Source organism: Haliotis rubra, unplaced genomic scaffold (genome assembly GCF_003918875.1).
Source record: "Haliotis rubra isolate DU_JTF1 unplaced genomic scaffold, ASM391887v1 Scf229, whole genome shotgun sequence".
NCBI lineage: Eukaryota > Metazoa > Mollusca > Gastropoda > Lepetellida > Haliotidae > Haliotis > Haliotis rubra.
The window spans coordinates 64,125-83,607 of NW_025766325.1; the positions used below are offsets into that span (position 1 = coordinate 64,125).

A 19,483-nucleotide genomic window follows, 5' to 3' on the forward strand; every position below is an offset into this window, starting at 1 on the left:
CAAGGACCTTTTTCCTGCTACACCGGTGACGTCACATCGCGGGAAGCCAAAGGAATCAAAATGCTTTATTTTGATTGGACCATGAGAGACAACGCCCTGCGCAGAGGTCGGACGTAGTTCACATGTCAGGAAATGGGTTACAAGTGACAACAACCTGTCAACGAGAGAGGAAGGCCTCAATTACAGTCCAGTTAGACGGGACCTACGTGATTTGGCTGCCTTCACGGGGTTAGAAACCTTCCCTGTCAACATTGAAGACAATTCATCAGACGAATTGCAGCAACATACGTTGGACGGACTTTGGGTGACGGCAGCCAGACTACTTTATATCGACTTCACAACGATGGCAGTCACAGAGTCGGACAAGCACTACTCTCTCCGTTATTACTATGAAGTGGCAGAGTCTGTTGGGTCTTCTCACATCAGCACAGGACATGACACGCAGAGGGAGTCTACAACTACGCCCACTACAGGTCTTCGTGAATGTACAACTGGACGATCCGGACCCCTTCGGACTCCCGGACAGACTAAAACCATATCTAATATGGTGGACTCAGAGATCGGATGGTCGCAGAAGCACCTATTTAGCAGAGCCAGAGTGCAAGACGCATCTCTATGTGGACGCATCTCTCCAAGGTTGGGGAGCACACCTCGACAACGAAGTGTCAGCTGGGATATGGACCATAGAAGAGAAAGATCTGCACATCAACATGCTGGAAATGAAAGCAGTGATAAACGCCATACTCCACTGGACCAGCATTTTGAAGAATGCTCATCTGACGGTACATACAGACAACTCCACAGTGGCGTTCTACATACACAGAAGGATCAACAAGGTCGGCGAACCTTCTGGACCTCTGCTTTCAACTGGCCAGCATAACAGACAACCTGAACATCCACATAAGAGCATGCCACATTCCAGGAGCCAAGAATGTGATAGCAGATGCACTATCCCGTCCAACGCAGCCATCCTCAACAGAATGGATGCTACATCCAGAGATCTTCAAGCAGATCATACAAGAGATGGGAGCACCACTAATAGACCTCTTCGCCACAAGGGTCAACTGATAACATTTGTCACCAGATCCACGAGCATGGGCAACGGATGCTCTAAGCATCTCCTGGGAAGGACTAAACGCTTACAGCATTTCCACCACCAGCTCTAATACCGAGGGTGTTGCAGAAAATCAGTCAGACGAAGGACCTACAACTGATTTTGGTCACGCCTTACTGGCCAGCGAGAATATGGTTCCCCATTCTCATACAAGAACTAGGACTGCCTCAACTGCAACTACCAGAGTGGACGAATCTACTAGTACATCCTCACACAAAGCAGGCGCACGGCAACCCAGAGGTGTTCCGGTTACACGTGTGGACTGTATCAAGGCATGCTTGAACAAGAGAGGATATTCCGCCAGGGCAGCGAAAGCAGTCACACTAGCTTTACGCAAGTCTACACGCAACTTGTCGACGACAAGTGGCGACACTTCGAGACATACGCTTCGAGGACCGGCTTCACAGCCATGAAAGCGACACATCCTCAAGTGGCGGACTACCTTTGTCACCTAGACAAACGAAGCGGTTAAAAGGGTCAACACTCTCAACATACCTAGCGGCATTGAGCTCAGTTATCGCCATGAGGACGAGTGCAACTGACGAAAGTACCAGAGTTACTGGCCTTACTACGCCCTTTTAAATTGGAGGACCAACAACGCTATTCCTGATCGCCTTAGCAATAGCAGCAAGGATGTCGGAAATACATGCTCTGGACTTTGAGAGACCACGATTTGATGAAAATCAAAACATCGTGCATATGGGACTGAGATGGGACTTCATAGCAAAGAATCAACTGCCAGGTCATCCAGACAGACAGTTCCACGTCCCAACACTATCATCAGTCCTTGGACCACAGGATACGCAGGACCTATCCTTGTGCCCAGTGAGAGCATTGAAAATCTACCTACAAAGATCCAGGTCCAGGAGACGGAAATTCAAGCGTCTTTTCGTCCCGATATCGACAGCGACACAGACGGAGGTCTTCCGCACTAAGATATCAATCTGGATCAGAACTGTCATACTACGGGCCTACAAAGCAGCAGGACTTGATCCTCCAAGAGCCTCCAACCCACATGAAGTTAGAGCTCTGGCGTCAACACTCGCCCTACATCGGAATTGCTCAATCACGACGATAATGGAGGGCTGCTTCTGGAAATGGGACATGGTGTTTGCCAACCACTACCTGAGGGACATCGCCACCGAGGACGTCTCTGGCATTCACCATTTCGGCCCACTTGTTGTAGCACAACAATTGACAGTCCCACAAAGGCGCTGAGACGGAGTCTCGCCCTTTTATCACATGACTTGCAAAAGCCAACACTCAGGAGAGTTCAGCTTTAGAGTCTATATGCACGTCTAGGACAGACTAGCATAAGTGATATGACCCAGTACTTGTAAGGACATACTCGTACAGGAAAGGGTCGCTTCTCCACTTGATGCTCGCATCAAGAGATGGAGTTGCAAAATCCACATAAAATGTTAACAGAAGCAAGGACCAAAAGTTAACAATTGTGGTCCCCCCATCAGAGAAAGCTGGAAGTGAAGGGTTACAGCAGCAGCAGAGCCTAGCAGTAAAAGAAGTGCTACCAGGAAGTTCCCATAGGGGGGTATGGAAGACGTAAATCACTACATGGAATCCAGAAGTGGCTTGACCCACCACCAAATCCGACGGATTCTACAAGCAATAATACATGAGTCAGGATAAGGAAAAATATGTAATTTTCTGAGTAAAATTGATATTTTATACTTATCCTGACTCATGAGGTAAGCCCTCCCAACCTCCCCACTAGACAATTTGGATTTCCCTGTAAATTAAAGTGTCTGGCTCATAATTTGGAGAGAGTGAAGCATGGGAGTATGGTGGTGCCGCTTTCCCACCAAAACGGCCAGACAGATAACTCTTGGTGAGTAGTGATTTTACGTGTTTTTTATTGAAGGGAGATTCAATAGGAGATACAAGTGTTCCACTAACGTTTGCAAGAGGAAGGAGACAAGCAATAATACATGAGTCAGGAAAAGTATACAATATCAATTTTATTCAGAAAATTACATTATTATCTAAAAATGTCCTGATAATTTCAAACATACAGAGGTTAATGACAAGGCAAACATAAATAATGTAAATATTTCTGAATTTACCAAAATTACTTGATTGACAGTAGAATGCGTTTTATATAAGAACCTGAATAAATCGTTAAAATAGCGCAAACCAATTTCAATATTCTTATTTCCGATGTCTCATAATTACCTGACTTTAAATTCGTATATTTGTATCGGCAATCATCAGCGTGACGATAAATTAAAAAACATTTCTGAAAAATAATAATCAGAAACGTTCGTCGTAAACAAATTGTATTTTCGATGTCATCATGTATTATCTTCAAATGGCACTATTACTTTTATTCCAACGTATCATGTCATGAAAATTGCAGAATAAAATATATCATTTATGAATATTCACGTGTCCTAATTTCAAGTGTTATAGTTCATTATTTTCGACACAAGCCCCCTGAAAACCAGTGTTGCACCGTGTTTCACGTAAGAAAAACAAACATGGCATGCTTTGTCAACCCCAACATAAAATATTGCTGTTTTGATAAGAACAAAGTTTACAGGACTTTCGTGTATATGCCCTGGCGAAAGTTGAAGAATTTCTCATTCTACACGTGTTTCATTTATCATTTTGAGCTTAATATGATAAGAGAGAAATGAAAATTAAGATCGCGAAATCTAATGTGATGTGATGTCACAGACAGGGGTTGTCTGGTAAAAATCTTTCGTCATTGAATACTAACAGTAAATTTGGAAATATTTCATCTGGCAAACCCAAATTTAAGTCAAACCACTATTTAGAATGATTAATCGTAGCTCATAGGAAAAAAAATGTTGTTTTTCACTATATAATCACGGAAACAGTTTTACCTTGTATACTCCCGTGACCGGAAACAGTACTCGATCAACACTCAGTTTCTCAGTATCTTTTATTGTTGATATGAGGATAACCACTTTTATTCTGCACTGAATATGCAGAAAAGAAACATAATTTTGAGGCATGTTGATGCTGTTTTTTTGTGTTTGTTTTTTTTCACTTTGTCCGACGCAACGTTTACAAACATCAGCCTCAACAAAAGGTACGCGGAAATGGGCGTGACAAAATTTGTTTCAAAAGAACATTCATGCTTTTCTTATTGTGACAAAATATGATGCATGATGCATATGTATCATATTATATACTAAACTATAATATCAATTATAGTTTCACATGGAATTAGGGATGATTTAATAAATTTTGCGTTCATATTACATATATGCTAAATTTATAGTCTCACTTCAGAACAATTTGAATTACATTTAAAAATTTATGCAATAAATTAAAATCCTTGGTGAAGAGTGATGATTGATTTGTAATGCTTAATGTTTCACAGCTGGTTACCACTTATATTTATCCCCCGCCGCGCATTTAGCTTTAATCGGGGGATAAAGTATTAGACTCCATCCGTCCGTACGTAAGAATTGGAATATGTTAATATGGTGTCTGATGAAAGTCAACAGGCCTCATATTCTGTTAATATTAAAGTAAATAGAAATTATCTTACCTTAGTATCTTTTCCTGGGTTTTGGGTTGAGATCGGTGGGGATGATGGGCGAGAACAAACTCAGAAGCGTCCTACTGGCCTCGTAGCCATACTGGAAGTGAGTCAGGTTTTGAGAATTTCAGCAACAACTAAATTTAACTTGTCCGTTACAGTCCATTACAATACTGCCCAGCACCTTGCCCGCCTCTTAGCCCCCCTTGGAAAATCTGCCAAGTCATTCATCACAGATTCCACTGATTTTTGTAAGAAGATCAGCACCATCAACAAACCAGGCCACCTTGTCAGCTACGATGTAGTTGACCTCTTCACTAATGTTCCCAGAGAACAAGCCCTAGCCATCATTAGAAGTAGGATAGAGGAAATCCATGAAACCTTAGAAACCCACCTCACCCCTGACAGCATCATCCGACTCATCAACTCCTGCATCAGTTCAACCTATTTCACCTGGCAAGACAAGATCCTGCAACAAACCCACGGACTCCCCATGGGATCACCCCTCTCACCCATCATCACAGAGATATATATGACAGACCTAGAAGAGAGCCCTACAGACATCGCCAATCTACCGTAAACCCACCCATACTGATCAGTACCTTCACCACTCATCTAACCATCCCCCACAAGTCAAGAGAGGAATAATAGCTACACTAACCCGACGTGCCAAAAACATCAGCTCCACATCACAACAACTCGAAGCTGAACTTCAACATCTGCGCCATGTCTTTAAGACCTACAACAACTACCCTGTCAGCCTTGTAGACCGCACCACCATATTATATAATATATGGCTAAGACTATCTTCTACATGTTTGCACAAAATTAAGCATCTGGCGGGTTGGCCTTTTTCTAAATATAGCGTTAAATATCAAACTTTTTTGGCACTTTTTCAAACAGTGGGTAGATAAATTATGCATTGTTTACATTTTGCATATAAATGAATGAAAAAGCGTTAAAATCCCGAAATGTTACATTTTGCTATGAAAATTGTACATATATTGGCATATCATTTCAACTTCTAAATATCAATTTTTTATTTTTTTAAAATTTATAAGTAGATAAGTCATCTCACTGGCCAAGGTGTAAAGTATGGCCGAGGAAACTAAGTTTTTTTCTGATAAAAATCTGTCACATTTGGTGACACCTTTGGTCTAAAACATCATGCCAATCACAGAAGAATGAAAGTATGACCGAAATTACAGTGTTTACCTTGTGTCAACTTACAGTAGCATTTATTGCAATAAAAAATCCTAAATCAGAGATATAAACTGGGACAATCCCCAAATTTTGGTCGATTAGAAATGAGACGACTCTTTTGCTTATTTTGATTGTGTGACATTTCAAATACTGTATATCGCCTGACAGCAACTTTCTGTTTTTCAGATCCCAAAAAGATTTCGACTGTTATAAAGGTATGTATTTCTATGAAACAAAGATGGTATTTATTCTCTCTAGTACATGTTTCAACAAAGTGGTAATTTCACTGACAACTTCAGCTTTCCACCAGTGTAAAGCTTAGATGCTATGTTATGACTGAAATACTGTCCAGTCTCATTAAAACCTTATCTCTCTGTAGCACAAAATAAAGATCTTAGGGGAAGTGAAAGTTGGAATGTATTATGCAACTTAGAAAAAGTTAACACAGAGTGTTGTAATATGAGGTGACAACTTGAATGGATGGTCAGAATATGTGACCAGCATGTCATTGTTTCCTAATTGTTGAGGTCAGTGTTCATGATATCAGTCACTAGATTGTTTGGTCCAGACTCACTAATTTACGAACTGCTTTTGTGTAGCTGGAATACTGCTGAGTGTGGCATTGAACAGTGAGTGAACAAGTCCTGATAGTTTTAATCTGAAAAAAATAACAAAATCTGTTCGTCACTATACAGCTGAGACAATGCTGGTTGCTGATGTGATGACAAATATTAACTCATTGACTGCCTTTGTAAATGTTAAGCTCCATTTTTCTCTGTTGTAGTCCTTAGAGAAGCACAAGTTGTATGTGCCTAACATACCTCTTCATGTGTCTGAGGAGGACCTGTGCGAATACTTCTCCCAGTGGGGAAACATTTTGAGTTGTTATGTAACCGAACATGCTAAGAGGTAAGATGGTTCATCGTACCAGGTTATGTTCATAGACACTGACAACGGACATGGTAAAAGTGGATGACCAGGAACCCATGTTTCTTGTTAAGGCCTTGTACTCTGTCAACCAGTAGTCTCAATCAGGTTCTTTTTGTACCCCTCTGATACAATTAATGTAAATTGGCTCGGCTTGCGTGGTTCTTAAGGTGTTAACACTGTAAAACCAGTGATAGCCTGTACTTGTTAGAAAGTAATGAAATAAATGCTATTCAATTATTATAAGAATAGTATGGCTTTTCCCCTGTTGCCAATGTTGTGTACATGCCATGGGTGTAATTTCGTTTATCTGCCATTTCGTTGGCAATTATATGCACCCGAATCGTAAGACCTGATTTCGTACTTTTGGCTGTACTTATTTATGTAACCATGTACTCAGGGCTCGATATTCATGCTATCCTACTGGCCTGGGTCTAGTAAAATGTTGACAGGACCAGTGCAACTTTGAAAAGTGCTATCCCGACGGTGTAGTAGATGTTTAAGGCTGTCGATAAAATTGTACAGGTTTTGAGCTTTTGATGAGGGTTTTAAATTTTTTAAATCAGTAAAATATTCAAAAATGTTTTCTGAAAATTCTGATTTTGATTCTGATTGAATAAAGTCTTATGAGCAGGGAGATTTAGTTCTGTCATTTTCAGGATAAAATTATACAAAGCATGTGCAAATTTGAATTTGACATTAAGAGTCCCTTAGCAGGACCAGTAAGAATCTGTAAGGACCAGTGATTTTTAAAAGTTACTGGTCCTGTGGTCTTGTTCAGGAATTTGGGTGAATGTCAAGCCCTGGTACTGTCCATGTTGTTGACAGTGTGCCTTTGTTTGTCTTGCCTTGCAATGCCTGTATGTAAATACCAAACTGCCAGTAGATACTTAGACAAACTACCGGAGACTACTTCATCTTCTTTTCAGTACTTTTATTAGCAGCCTTACACACATGTTCATAAACATCGCTATATGAGTGCAGTGATCTTGAATGTAAACCCCTTTCAATTTATTACCCCCCGGCATGTAATGCGGGGGGATATAGTCGATGCCTCGTCCGTCTGTCCATGATCATTTTGTTTCCAGATCATAACTAAAAAAACGTTCAATATTTTTCAACAAAACTTGGTAGGTATATTAACCCCCTGGATGCCACAGGGACATATATGTCCTTCCCCTTCAACACTCAATTTGAAGTCGAATAAAAATCAAAGTATCCCACGCACACAAATACACTTCACAGTTTCGAATTCTGCGGGAAATTACCTGTTTCTTGATACTATCCACTATTATTTTAGACAAAGCTCAAGTGCTGAAAATGACCTTTCAAAATAGGCTTCATCGAAAATGGCGACATTTTTGACACAGTATGAAATCGCGATTCACAGCGTTATTTGCTGTATGTTTTGAAATGTGAAAATCGGATAATTACTGTGAGTATTGAATTTCAAAAATAACATATTTATGATCACTGATATCAGTTTTACATGATTTCGCTAATTATAATTCTGAAACGTTATCGATGAATCTAGAATCGGTTGGGATGTTTTCGAAACTGCACTTACATGAACACCGTAGAGCGCTTTCCGCCATATTGGATAGTGTTTACAAAATCGCGTTTCGAAGGCCGGTATTGAGCGCCTATTACATCACGTAGATTTCATATTCAGCTTCGAAAAATGCATCACTGAATTCCCCATACATTTTAGAATCAATATGAAACTAGTCTGTGTCACCAATAATAACTGTCTAGATAAAATGAGACGAAACATATTGGGTGTGAAAACGAACGCTGTGCTTGAAAGACTGCATTTGTGTGAAATGTAAACAAAGACAAATTCGATTTTACACTGCGCGTAGCATTTTCTGAAATTTTTCAACATTCATCCGTCTATTCATTGCTTGCAATGGCTCAATACCTTTAGAATATACATGGAAAGAGTATCGTAGCAAGAAATAGGAAATTATAAATAGATACCATGCAATGATTTGATAATTCATAAGAAATTGTCAAAGTTTTCGTGCAGTGGACGCCATGACTGACGCCAAATCATCGCGAGAAGCGACAACAGTAATTATCTGCATTTCTGTCCTTTTCTCTTACGATAGTGAAAACGATAAAACATATAACAATACACAGATAGTCAGAATCATTCTGATTACTTACATCTCATATTTATGTACAAGCGATCCCTGAATCAGTGGAAGTGTCCTCATAAAATCCTGTGTACCCTTGTCAGCAAAGCCGCCATTTTGTAAGAAATCGGTCAGCGGTAGTGATGTCATCGTCAACATTGTTCTACATATTAGGCAATTTCTTTGAGGTGAAGGTCGGTTGAACAAGAGTAAACACAATCGCCATATCCTTCCAATTACACTGTCAGTATTATGATGTATATTTTATGGATAGTTAGGATACTTTTTCATGAAACTGACTTCAGTATCTACATTTAGCCTTGTTCAATATCATATCATACGTGCATATAGGGTTTACGGTGTTTTATTCTTTGAAAGTTTTTGATTGTTTGAATCATATTTACATAAGAAATTGACATATTTAGTGCAATACACCATATTCTAAACCTTTACACAAGTGTTAGAAGATCAAACGTAGCCATAACTGCAACTACTTTAGTTCCTATGATGTACAATATTCAATTTATTTGGACTAATATTGCAATTTCATATGAACAGGTTAATGAAGCGGTGATATAATTCAACCTTATATGCAAAACTGATAATATTAATGACAATGATTTATATATGGTATGAAATGTATATGCACACATATTTAAAGGAATCGTCTTGTTCATTGCATAATTTTGTGTCGCTTTTTATAGACAAAAGAATGATGCATATAGATCGGCAAGGTCTTGGCGTTTGTTGGAAACGTTTTATGATTAGCTATCATTGTTTTCGATAATATATTCAATTCATATTCGATTAAAGAATATTGTGATGACAGGATATCAAACTCTAACTACTTATAGGAAAATTGTTGAAAAAATATATATACCATCTCATGTGTTAATTCGAACAAATCTTATATCCATATTCTAATATATAGTTCCATATATGAAAAGCTATCTTTTGCATCTTTCATTGCATACATTATGAAGAGAAATAGCTTCATAATCATAAACAAACAAAATTCTTATCCAAAACAAAATATTCGGGTGTTGTGAAATATTATTTTTATTTACGTTAAATTGATGCCAAACACAGGTGCGTGTTGTTCACTATAAGATACACTGTCAAACCGTCTAATTGTTGATATATTCAGGACACTATTTAAATGGAAAAATCAGTCATTTTATATTTTGTCTAAAGAGTGTTAAATTCTGACATAGAAGTCTAGACCTTTTATACAATTGATGGAAATTAAGTGAGATATATACTAATCAGCATACCAATGTCGTCTTTTTCCCGGCGTCGCATAAAATGCATAAAACAAGCGATGACGTCAACTAAAATGTTGTATTATTTTCAGCAATTTCGATTTACATTTGAAGATATGGCTAGTACTCTGGTAATAACGATGCAAAATTAGCCAAATTACATCTACACAAACAGGAGAATGTGGGAATCTAAGAACTAACTTATATATCGGATAGGGCCATTCAAATAGCTATTAGGTGCTGTCACATGTAGTGCGTTGTCATCTTTTCTTATAAATTGTGAAACTACCAAAGCATCCGTTCACATTGGGGAACTTTGAATTGGAATAGTGTTGTTCACCATGAATATAAAATAACGAAAATATAGCGTCCGTATCCACAACAAATTCTCTCCAAGTGATCTGGGTTACATTGACCTAGTGTTACACATAACTCCGTTATGCCCCCTTATCATTATACCTGTATGACTCCCTGTCGTCGTTTGACGTCATAGAATAAAATACATTTTTGACATTTATTGCGAGTCATTTTTAATGTTGAGCGTATTACGTTATGCACAAGCACATAAACCCATTTCATATACACTTACGTCGTTCAGATATCAGGCTGTATTTTCTTCGCTCACACTTTCCGTAAAGATGCCCCATGAAAAAATTCGTAGCACTGTGCTTTTATGGGTGCGCGATAAAAAGCGGAGACATTTACTGTTTTTTAACGCATAACAAAAATTTGGACATCATTTAGCAAGGTCTATTTCTCAAACCGCCAAGGAAGTTGCACTTATATTTATTCCAACGGATTGGAAATTTAATATTCTTCATTTCTGTGTAATTTTATAGCCGTACGTAGATCCAGGACCACGCGAGCGCAATTCTCGCACAACGTTCACTTTTCAAAGCGTATGAAAATGTGCGCCTGAAAAAAAACTCGGCAGCCAGGGGGTTAAAGAGATCCTTAAGTGGTGCTTTTTGCTATTTGCAGATTTTGGCATTTTCATTTTTCCCAGTTTCCATGGAAATGATTAGTATCTTCCAACAGAACTTGGCAGATATTTTAGGCAAATTTTGAAACGGTGCCTTTTGCTATTTACAGATTTTTATCCCCCGTCCGTGCGTGCGTCCGTTCGTCCGTGCACATTTGTCTTTTCCTGAGCAGAATTCTAAAACTGTTCACTATTTCTTCACCAAACTTGGCACATAGATAGATCTGGTGGTGTACTGGTGCCTTTTGGTAGTTTTGGAATTGTGAATAAAATATTTTTAGATTTTCCATGGCAACAAGTTTGACTTAGACTGAAATTGGTGGTAGTGCTCTTTTCCAGAGCAGAACTCTAAAACGGTTCAATATTTCTTCACCAAACTTGGCACATAGATAGATCTGGTGGTGTACTGGTGCCTTTTGGTAGTTTTGGAATTCTGAATAAAATATTTTTGGCATTTCCATGACAACAAGTTTGACTTTGGTGGTAGTGCTCTTTTCCGGAGCTGAACTTTAAAACTGTTCAATATTTCATCACCAAACTTGACACATAGATTGGTCTGGTGGTGTACTGGTTCCTTTTTGGTAGTTTTGGAATTCTGAATAAAATATTTATGGCGTTTCCATGGCAACAAGTTTGACTAAAACAGAAATTAGTGGTAGTGCACTTTTCCAGAGCAGAACTCTAAAACCGTTCAATGTTTCTTCACCAAACTTGGCACATAGATAGATCTGGTGGTGTACTGGTGCCTTTTGGTAGTTTTTTAATTTCTGAATAAAATATTTTTGGCATTTCCATGGCAACAAGTTTGACATAGACTGAAATTGGTGATAGCGCTCCTTTCTGGAGCAGAACTTTAAAAAGCTTTCAATACTCTCCTTCCACTTTTCTACATACACACCTAAATATTTGACATAATCATAACTCGTAGACATAATCATGAAGAGTATTTTGCCATTGCGGGGGACATTGATGACTTTGTCTTCTTGTTGGCATTTATATTTCTCATGATTTCCATGAAACGATTTGGACTTAAAAAAAGTCAAGTAACTGTCAGATAATTTGTTTTTTCAAATATGTGGGGGCCGGGGGGATATGTCATCTTCTGATGACTCTTGTTTATATCTTTCAGGACCAGTACTAAGTATGGCTTCATTTCCTACACCAATTATGAAGATGCTGTCAAATGTCTGAACGCGACCCACAATTATGGACAAAGCGTGATTAACGTATTTGTGGCATCTAACTGCAAGGCTGTGAGTTCCTTTGTTTGATATTACTGTGTTGGACATGTTTAGCACCCCAGGATCTTAGCTAAATAAAATCAAAAGGGGCGAGTATTAAGACAGCCCAGGAAAGTGGGAGTACTAATTGCCATATATTACCATAGATAAGCCGACCCCCTAACTTGACCCTTAAAATGAGTCTCAGAATGGTATGTTTTGTACATAAGCTGACCCCCTACAATGGGGTCCTAATAACGGCCAAGTCAGACTACAAGACAACTGGCAGTTATCTTGGATGTAAAACGGAAGCATGTGGTGAGAATAGTATCTAATAAAGATTTTACTGACCCCTAATGTGGGAACCTGTGTTTGTTTTATTTTTAATATCATAACGATCACTGTTGGTATCAACAACGAGACGGTTATTGTTTCAGATACTATCACATTTCAACAAACTGTTTTCGAGGTGGAAATAGCAAGATCACGCCAAAACCACACCAATAGACCAGAAAGCTGTTGCATAACCTTAGTTATGATTATAAATATTTTACATTTATAGAGCCATTAAAATGATACAATACTAGAATATATGTCTTTTTATGTGATAATTGTTTCAGATACGATATTCTTTAGATCACTGCATCAGAATTCATCTTGTTATATCATCGGGTACGTTTTAACCAAATCACCGGTAGGGGGAACATGTTCACTGCACAGCTGATTGCTATTTCCGACGCTGTATACGAGACAATTACACAAGGTAATCTTAATCCCTGCATATAAGACAATGCATATCAGAAACAAATTAGCACTGAATAGGTAAATTATCTTTTCTTGTGATATTTAATTGCAAATTTGACATCTTTACTGACAAAGGTGTCTTCTCTTGTTTGTTTGTTTGTTTGTTCACTCGAAGCGATATGTCGTCGTTTTTTTAACCCCTGAAAAAAGGTTTGACAAAAGTGTAACCCATACATAAGCCAACCCCTTTCTACAAACTGCTTTTTTTGGTCCTCAAAATTTGGCTTATCTATGGTAATATACGGTATTAAGTGTTTTTTATTCACCCAAAAACAGTCAGTCAACAGGTATTGCCACTTAGCTCTAAATGGGGCAACCTGTTTAGAATTGGGGGAAGGGCACTGAGCATGCTACGTGTTAATGCTGGTCACCAAATGAAGTTGATGACCAAGTTCAGTGACTTGCTTGATAGGTTGTCCTTGTACCACACCTGTTACACAGTATCAATCACTGGATTGTCTAGTCTGGTTTTGACTACATGTATATGTACGACAATGACATATAGCTGGAATATTGCTTTTAAATGAGAAATAAACAAGCAGGGGCATCCATCTTTCCTTTATCGAACAAAGTTTAATAAGTAGGAAAAGATGAATACAGTGAACATTCAACATTTTTAAACAGCACACCACTGTTCACTGACTGCTTTTTTCTTTTTCTCGGACATACCCGTGAAGGTCCGGGTTAGAATATTGATCTTCAGTAACCCATGCTTGTCGTAAGAGGCGACTCACGGGATCGGGTGGTCAGGCTCGCTGACTTGGTTGACACATGTCATCGGTTCCCTATTGCACAGATCGATGCTCATGCTGTTGATCACTGAATTGTCTGGTCCAGACTCGATTTTTTACAGACCGCCGCCATATAGCTGGAGTATTGCTGGGTGCGGCATAAAACTAAACTCACTCACTCACAATTCTGGGTCATTCATGTCCCTATCATGGCCATTTGTGAGACTGGGTTTCAAATGAGGATAGCTGAAAGATTTATGAACTCATGGGACCATTTTGCATCATTGTTCATGTTTGATATTAAGTGTACATGCTTCTTATTTTTCTTGATTTCAGCTAAGGGATGCTGCAAAAGGTAGGATTTCATGAAGTCACTGATTCTTTACACATGTTTGAGGGAGTTTTTAAGAGGACATATGCGTAGTGTGACTAGGCCATGTCAAGAGATTCCCTGCACTCCATGAGTGTAATTGGGGATCTGTTGGAGGGGTGATGTGCGGAGATTATGTTCCCGGCACCCCATGAGTGTAATGGATAACTTTGATCTGTTGGAGGGAAGATGTGAGGAGATTAGGTGCCCTGGCCCCATGAGTGTAATGGGGTCTTGGATCTGTTGGAGGGGAGATGTGAGGAGATTATGTTCCCAGTATGCCATGAGCGTAATGGATAACTTTGATCTGTTGGAGGGGAGATGTGAGGAGATTAGGTTCCCTGCGCCCCATGAGTGTAATGGATAACTTTGATCTGTTGGAGGGGAGATGTGAGGAGATTAGGTTCCCGGCACCCCATGAGTGTAATGGATAACATTGATCTGTTGGAGTGGAGATGTGATTAGATTAGGTTTCCTGCACCCAATGAGTGTAATGGATAACTTTGATCTGTTGGAGGGGAGATTTGAGGAGATGAGGTTCCCTACGCCCCATGAGTGTAATGGGGACTTTGATCTGTGAGAGGGGAGATGTGAGGAGATTATGTTCCATGCACCCCATGAGTGTAATGGATAACTTTGATCTGTTGGAGGGGAGATGTGAGGAGATTAAGTTCCCTGCGCAACATGAGCGTAATGGAGGACTTTGATCTGTTGGAATGGAGATGTGAGGAGATTAGGTGCCCTGCACCCAATGAGTGTAATGGATAACTTTGATCTGTTGGAGGGGAGATTTGAGGAGATGAGGTTCCCTGCGCCCCATGAGTGTAATGGGGACTTTGATCTGTGAGAGGGGAGATGTGAGGAGATTATGTTCCATGCACCCCATGATCGAATGGATAACTTTGATCTGTTGGAGTGGAGATGTGAGGAGATTAGGTTCCCTGCGCCCAATGAGTGTAATGGATAACTTTGATCTGTTGGAGGGGAGATGTGAGGAGATTAAGTTCCCTGCGCAACATGAGTGTAATGGAGGACTTTGATCTGTTGGAATGGAGATGTGAGGAGATTAGGTGCCCTGCACCCAATGAGTGTAATGGATAACTTTGATCTGTTGGAGGGGAGATTTGAGGAGATGAGGTTCCCTGCGCCCCATGAGTGTAATGGGGACTTTGATCTGTGAGAGGGGAGATGTGAGGAGATTATGTTCCATGCACCCCATGATCGAATGGATAACTTTGATCTGTTGGAGTGGAGATGTGAGGAGATTACGTGCCCTGCGCCCAATGAGTGTAATGGATAACTTTGATCTGTTGGAGTGGAGATTTGAGGAGATGAGGTTCCCTGCGCAACATGAGTGTAATGGAGGACTTTGATCTGTTGGAATGGAGATGTGAGGAGATTAGGTGCCCTCCGCCCGTTGAGTGTAATGGAGGACTTTGATCTGTTGGAGGGGAGATGTGAAGAGATTAGGTTCCCTGCACCCCATTAGTGTAATGGGGGACTTTTATCTGTGAGAGGGGAGATGTGAGGAGATTAGGTGCCCTGCGCCCCTTGAGTGTAATGGATAACTTTGATCCGTGAGAGTGGAGATGTGAGGAGATTAGGTGCTCTCCACCCCATGAGTGTAATGGGGGACTTTGATCTGTTGGAGGGGAGATGTGAGGAGATTAGGTGCCCTGCGCCCCATGTGTGTAATGGATAACTTTGATCTGTGAGAGGGGAGATGTGAGGAGATTATATTCCCTGCACAACATGAGTGTAATGGAGGACTTTGATCTGTTGGAATGGAGATGTGAGGAGATTAGGTGCCCTGCACCCCATGTGTGTAATGGATAACTTTGATCTGTGAGAGGGGAGATGTGAGGAGATTAAGTTCCCTGCACCCCATGAGTGTAATGGAGGACTTTCATCTGTTGGAATGGAGATGTGAGGAGATTAGGTTCCCCTGCCCGCTGAGTGTAATCGAGGACTTTGATCTGTGAGAGGGAGATGTGAGGAGATTAGGTGCCCTGCACAACATGAGCGTAATGGAGGACTTTGATCTGTGAGGGGGAGATGTGAGGAGATTAGGTTCCCTCCACCGCATGAGTGTAATGGATAACTTTGATCTGTTGGAGGGGAGATTTGAGGAGATGAGGTTCCCCAAGCAACATGAGCGTAATGGAGGACTTTGATCTGTTGGAATGGAGATGTGAGGAGATTACGTGCCCCTGCCGTTGAGTGTAATGGAGGACTTTGATCCGTGAGAGGGAGATGTGAGGAGATGAGGTGCCCTAAGCAACATGAGCGTAATGGAGGACTTTGATCTGTGAGAGGGAGATGTGAAGATATTAGGTCCCTCCACCCCATGAGTGTAATGGGGACTTTGATCTTTTGGAATGGAGATATGAGGAGATTAGGTTCCCTGCACCCCATTAGCGTAATTGGGGACTTTGATCTGTGAGAGGGGAGATGTGAGGAGATTAGGTGCCCTGCGCCCCATGAGTGTAATGGATAACTTTGATCTGTTAGAGAGGGGATATGTGAGGAGATTAAGTTCCCGGCACCCCTTGAGTGTAATGGATAACATTGATCTGTGAGAGCGGAGATTTGAGGAGATTAGGTTCCCTGCGCCCCATGAGTGTAATGGATAACTTTGATCCGTGAGAGGGGAGATGTGAGAGGGGAGATGTGAGGAGATTAGGTTCCCTGCGTCCCATTAAGGTAATGGGGGACTTTGATCTGTGAGAGGGGAGATGTGAGGAGATTATGTTCCCTGCGCCCCATGAGTGTAATGGATAACTTTGATCTGTGAGAGGGGAGATGCGAGGAGATTAGGTTCCCCGCGCCCCATGAGTGTAATGGATAACTTTGATCTGTGAGAGGGGAGATGCGAGGAGATTAGGTTCCCTGCGCCCCATGAGTGTAATGGATAACTTTGATCTGTGAGAGGGAGATGTGAGGAGATTAGGTTCCCTGCGCCCCATGAGTGTAATGGATAACTTTGATCTGTTGGAGGGGAGATGTGAGGAGATTAGGTTCCCGGCACCCCATGAGTGTAATGGATAACTTTGATCTGTGAGAGGGAGATGCAGAGGAGATTAGGTCCCCCAGCCCATGAGTGTAATGGATAACTTTGATCTGTGAGAGGGGAGATGTGAGGAGATTAGGTTCCCTGTGCCCCATGTGTGTAATGGATAACTTTGATCTGTGAGAGGGGAGATGTGAGGAGATTAGGTTCCTGCGCCCCATGAGTGTAATGGATAACTTTGATCTGTGAGAGGGGAGATGTGAGGAGATTATGTTCCCTGCGCCCCATGAGTGTAATGAATAACTTTGATCTGTGAGAGGGGAGATGCGAGGAGATTAGGTTCCCTGAGCCCCATGAGTGTAATGGATAACTTTGATCTGTGAGAGGGGAGATGCGAGGAGATTAGGTTCCCGCACCTCCCATGAGTGTAATGGATAACTTTGATCTGTGAGAGGGGAGATGCGATGAGATTAGGTTCCCTGAAGACCCCATGAGTGTAATGGATAACTTTGATCTGTGAGAGGGAGATGCGAGGAGATTAGGTTCCCTAAGCCCCATGAGTGTAATGGATAACTTTGATCTGTGAGAGGGAGATGCGAGGAGATTAGGTTCCCCTGCCCCCATGAGTGTAATGGATAACTTTGATCTGTGAGAGGGAGATGAGGAGGGAGATTAGGGTTCCCAAGCCCCATGAGTGTAATGGATAACTTTGATCTGTGAGAGGGAGGAGAGATGAGGAGATTAGGTTCCCCTAACCCCATGAGTGTAATGGATAACTTTGATCTGTGAGAGGGAGATGTGAGGAGATTAGGTTCCTGTGCCCCATGTGTGTAATGGATAACTTTGATCTGTGAGAGGGAGATGTGAGGAGATTAGGTTCCCTGCGCCCCATGAGTGTAATGGATAACTTTGATCTGTGAGAGAGGGAGATGTGAGGAGATTATGTTCCCTAGCCCCATGAGTGTAATGAATAACTTTGATCTGTGAGAGAGGGAGATGCTTGAGGAGATTAGGTTCCCTAAGCCCCATGAGTGTAATGGATAACTTTGATCTGTGAGAGGGAGATGTGAGGAGATTAGGTTCCCTGTGCCCCATGTGTGTAATGGATAACTTTGATCTGTGAGAGGGGAGATGTGAGGAGATTAGGTTCCCTGCTACCCATGAGTGTAATGGATAACTTTGATCTGTGAGAGGAGAGGGAGATGTGAGGAGATTATGTTCCCTGCCCCATGAGTGTAATGAATAACTTTGATCTGTGAGAGGGGAGATGCGAGGAGATTAGGTTCCTGCTGCCCCATGAGTGTAATGGATAACTTTGATCTGTGAGAGGGAGATGAGGAGATTAGGTTCCCCTGCCCCATGAGTGTAATGGATAACTTTGATCTGTTGGAGGGAGATGTGAGGAGATTAGGTTCCTGTGCCCCATGTGTGTAATGGATAACTTTGATCTGTGAGAGGGGAGATGTGAGGAGAACTTTGATCTGTGAGAGGGAGATATGAGAGATTATGTTCCTAAGCCCCATGAGTTAATGAATAACTTTGATCTGTGAGTGGAGATGTGAGGGGAGATTAGGTTCCCTGATCCATGAGTGTAATGGATAACTTTGATCTGTGAGGGGGATTATTAGGTTCCCTGCCCCATGAGTGTAATGGATAACTTTGATCTGTGAGAGGGGAGATGTGAGGAGATTAGGTTCCCCTGCCCCATGAGTGTAATGGATTCTTTGATCTGTGAGAGGGGAGATGTGAGGAGATTAGGTGCCCATGAGTGTAATGGATAACTTTGATCTGTGAGAGGGGAGATGTGAGGAGATTATGTTCCTGCCCCATGAGTGTAATGGATAACTTTGATCTGTGAGAGGGAGATGTGAGGAGATTAGGTTCCCTGCCCCATGAGTGTAATGGATAACTTTGATCTGTGAGAGGGGGAGATGTGAGGAGATTAGGTTCCCTGCGCCCCATGAGTGTAATGGATAACTTTGATCTGTGAGAGGGAGATGTGAGGAGATTAGGTTCCCTGCCCCATGAGTGTAATGGATAACTTTGATCTGTGAGAGGGAGATGTGAGGAGATTAGGTTCCCTGCCCCCATGAGTGTAATGGATAACTTTGATCTGTGAGAGGGAGATGTGAGGAGATTAGGTTCCCTAAGCCCCATGAGTGTAATGGATAACTTTGATCTGTGAGAGGGAGA

General features: G+C 41.2%; 1 protein-coding gene across 1 annotated transcript in view; it reads left to right on the forward strand.

Moving 5' to 3' along the window:
- Positions 1-19,483, forward strand: part of LOC124277861 — a 68,873-nt gene that overhangs the window by 16,457 nt on the left and 32,933 nt on the right. Inside the window, exons 7-10 of the mRNA XM_046713575.1 lie at positions 6,033-6,061; positions 6,631-6,755; positions 12,285-12,408; positions 14,247-14,265. Coding sequence (XP_046569531.1) covers positions 6,033-6,061; positions 6,631-6,755; positions 12,285-12,408; positions 14,247-14,265 — 297 coding nt within the window. The remainder of the gene's footprint in view (positions 1-6,032; positions 6,062-6,630; positions 6,756-12,284; positions 12,409-14,246; positions 14,266-19,483) is intronic.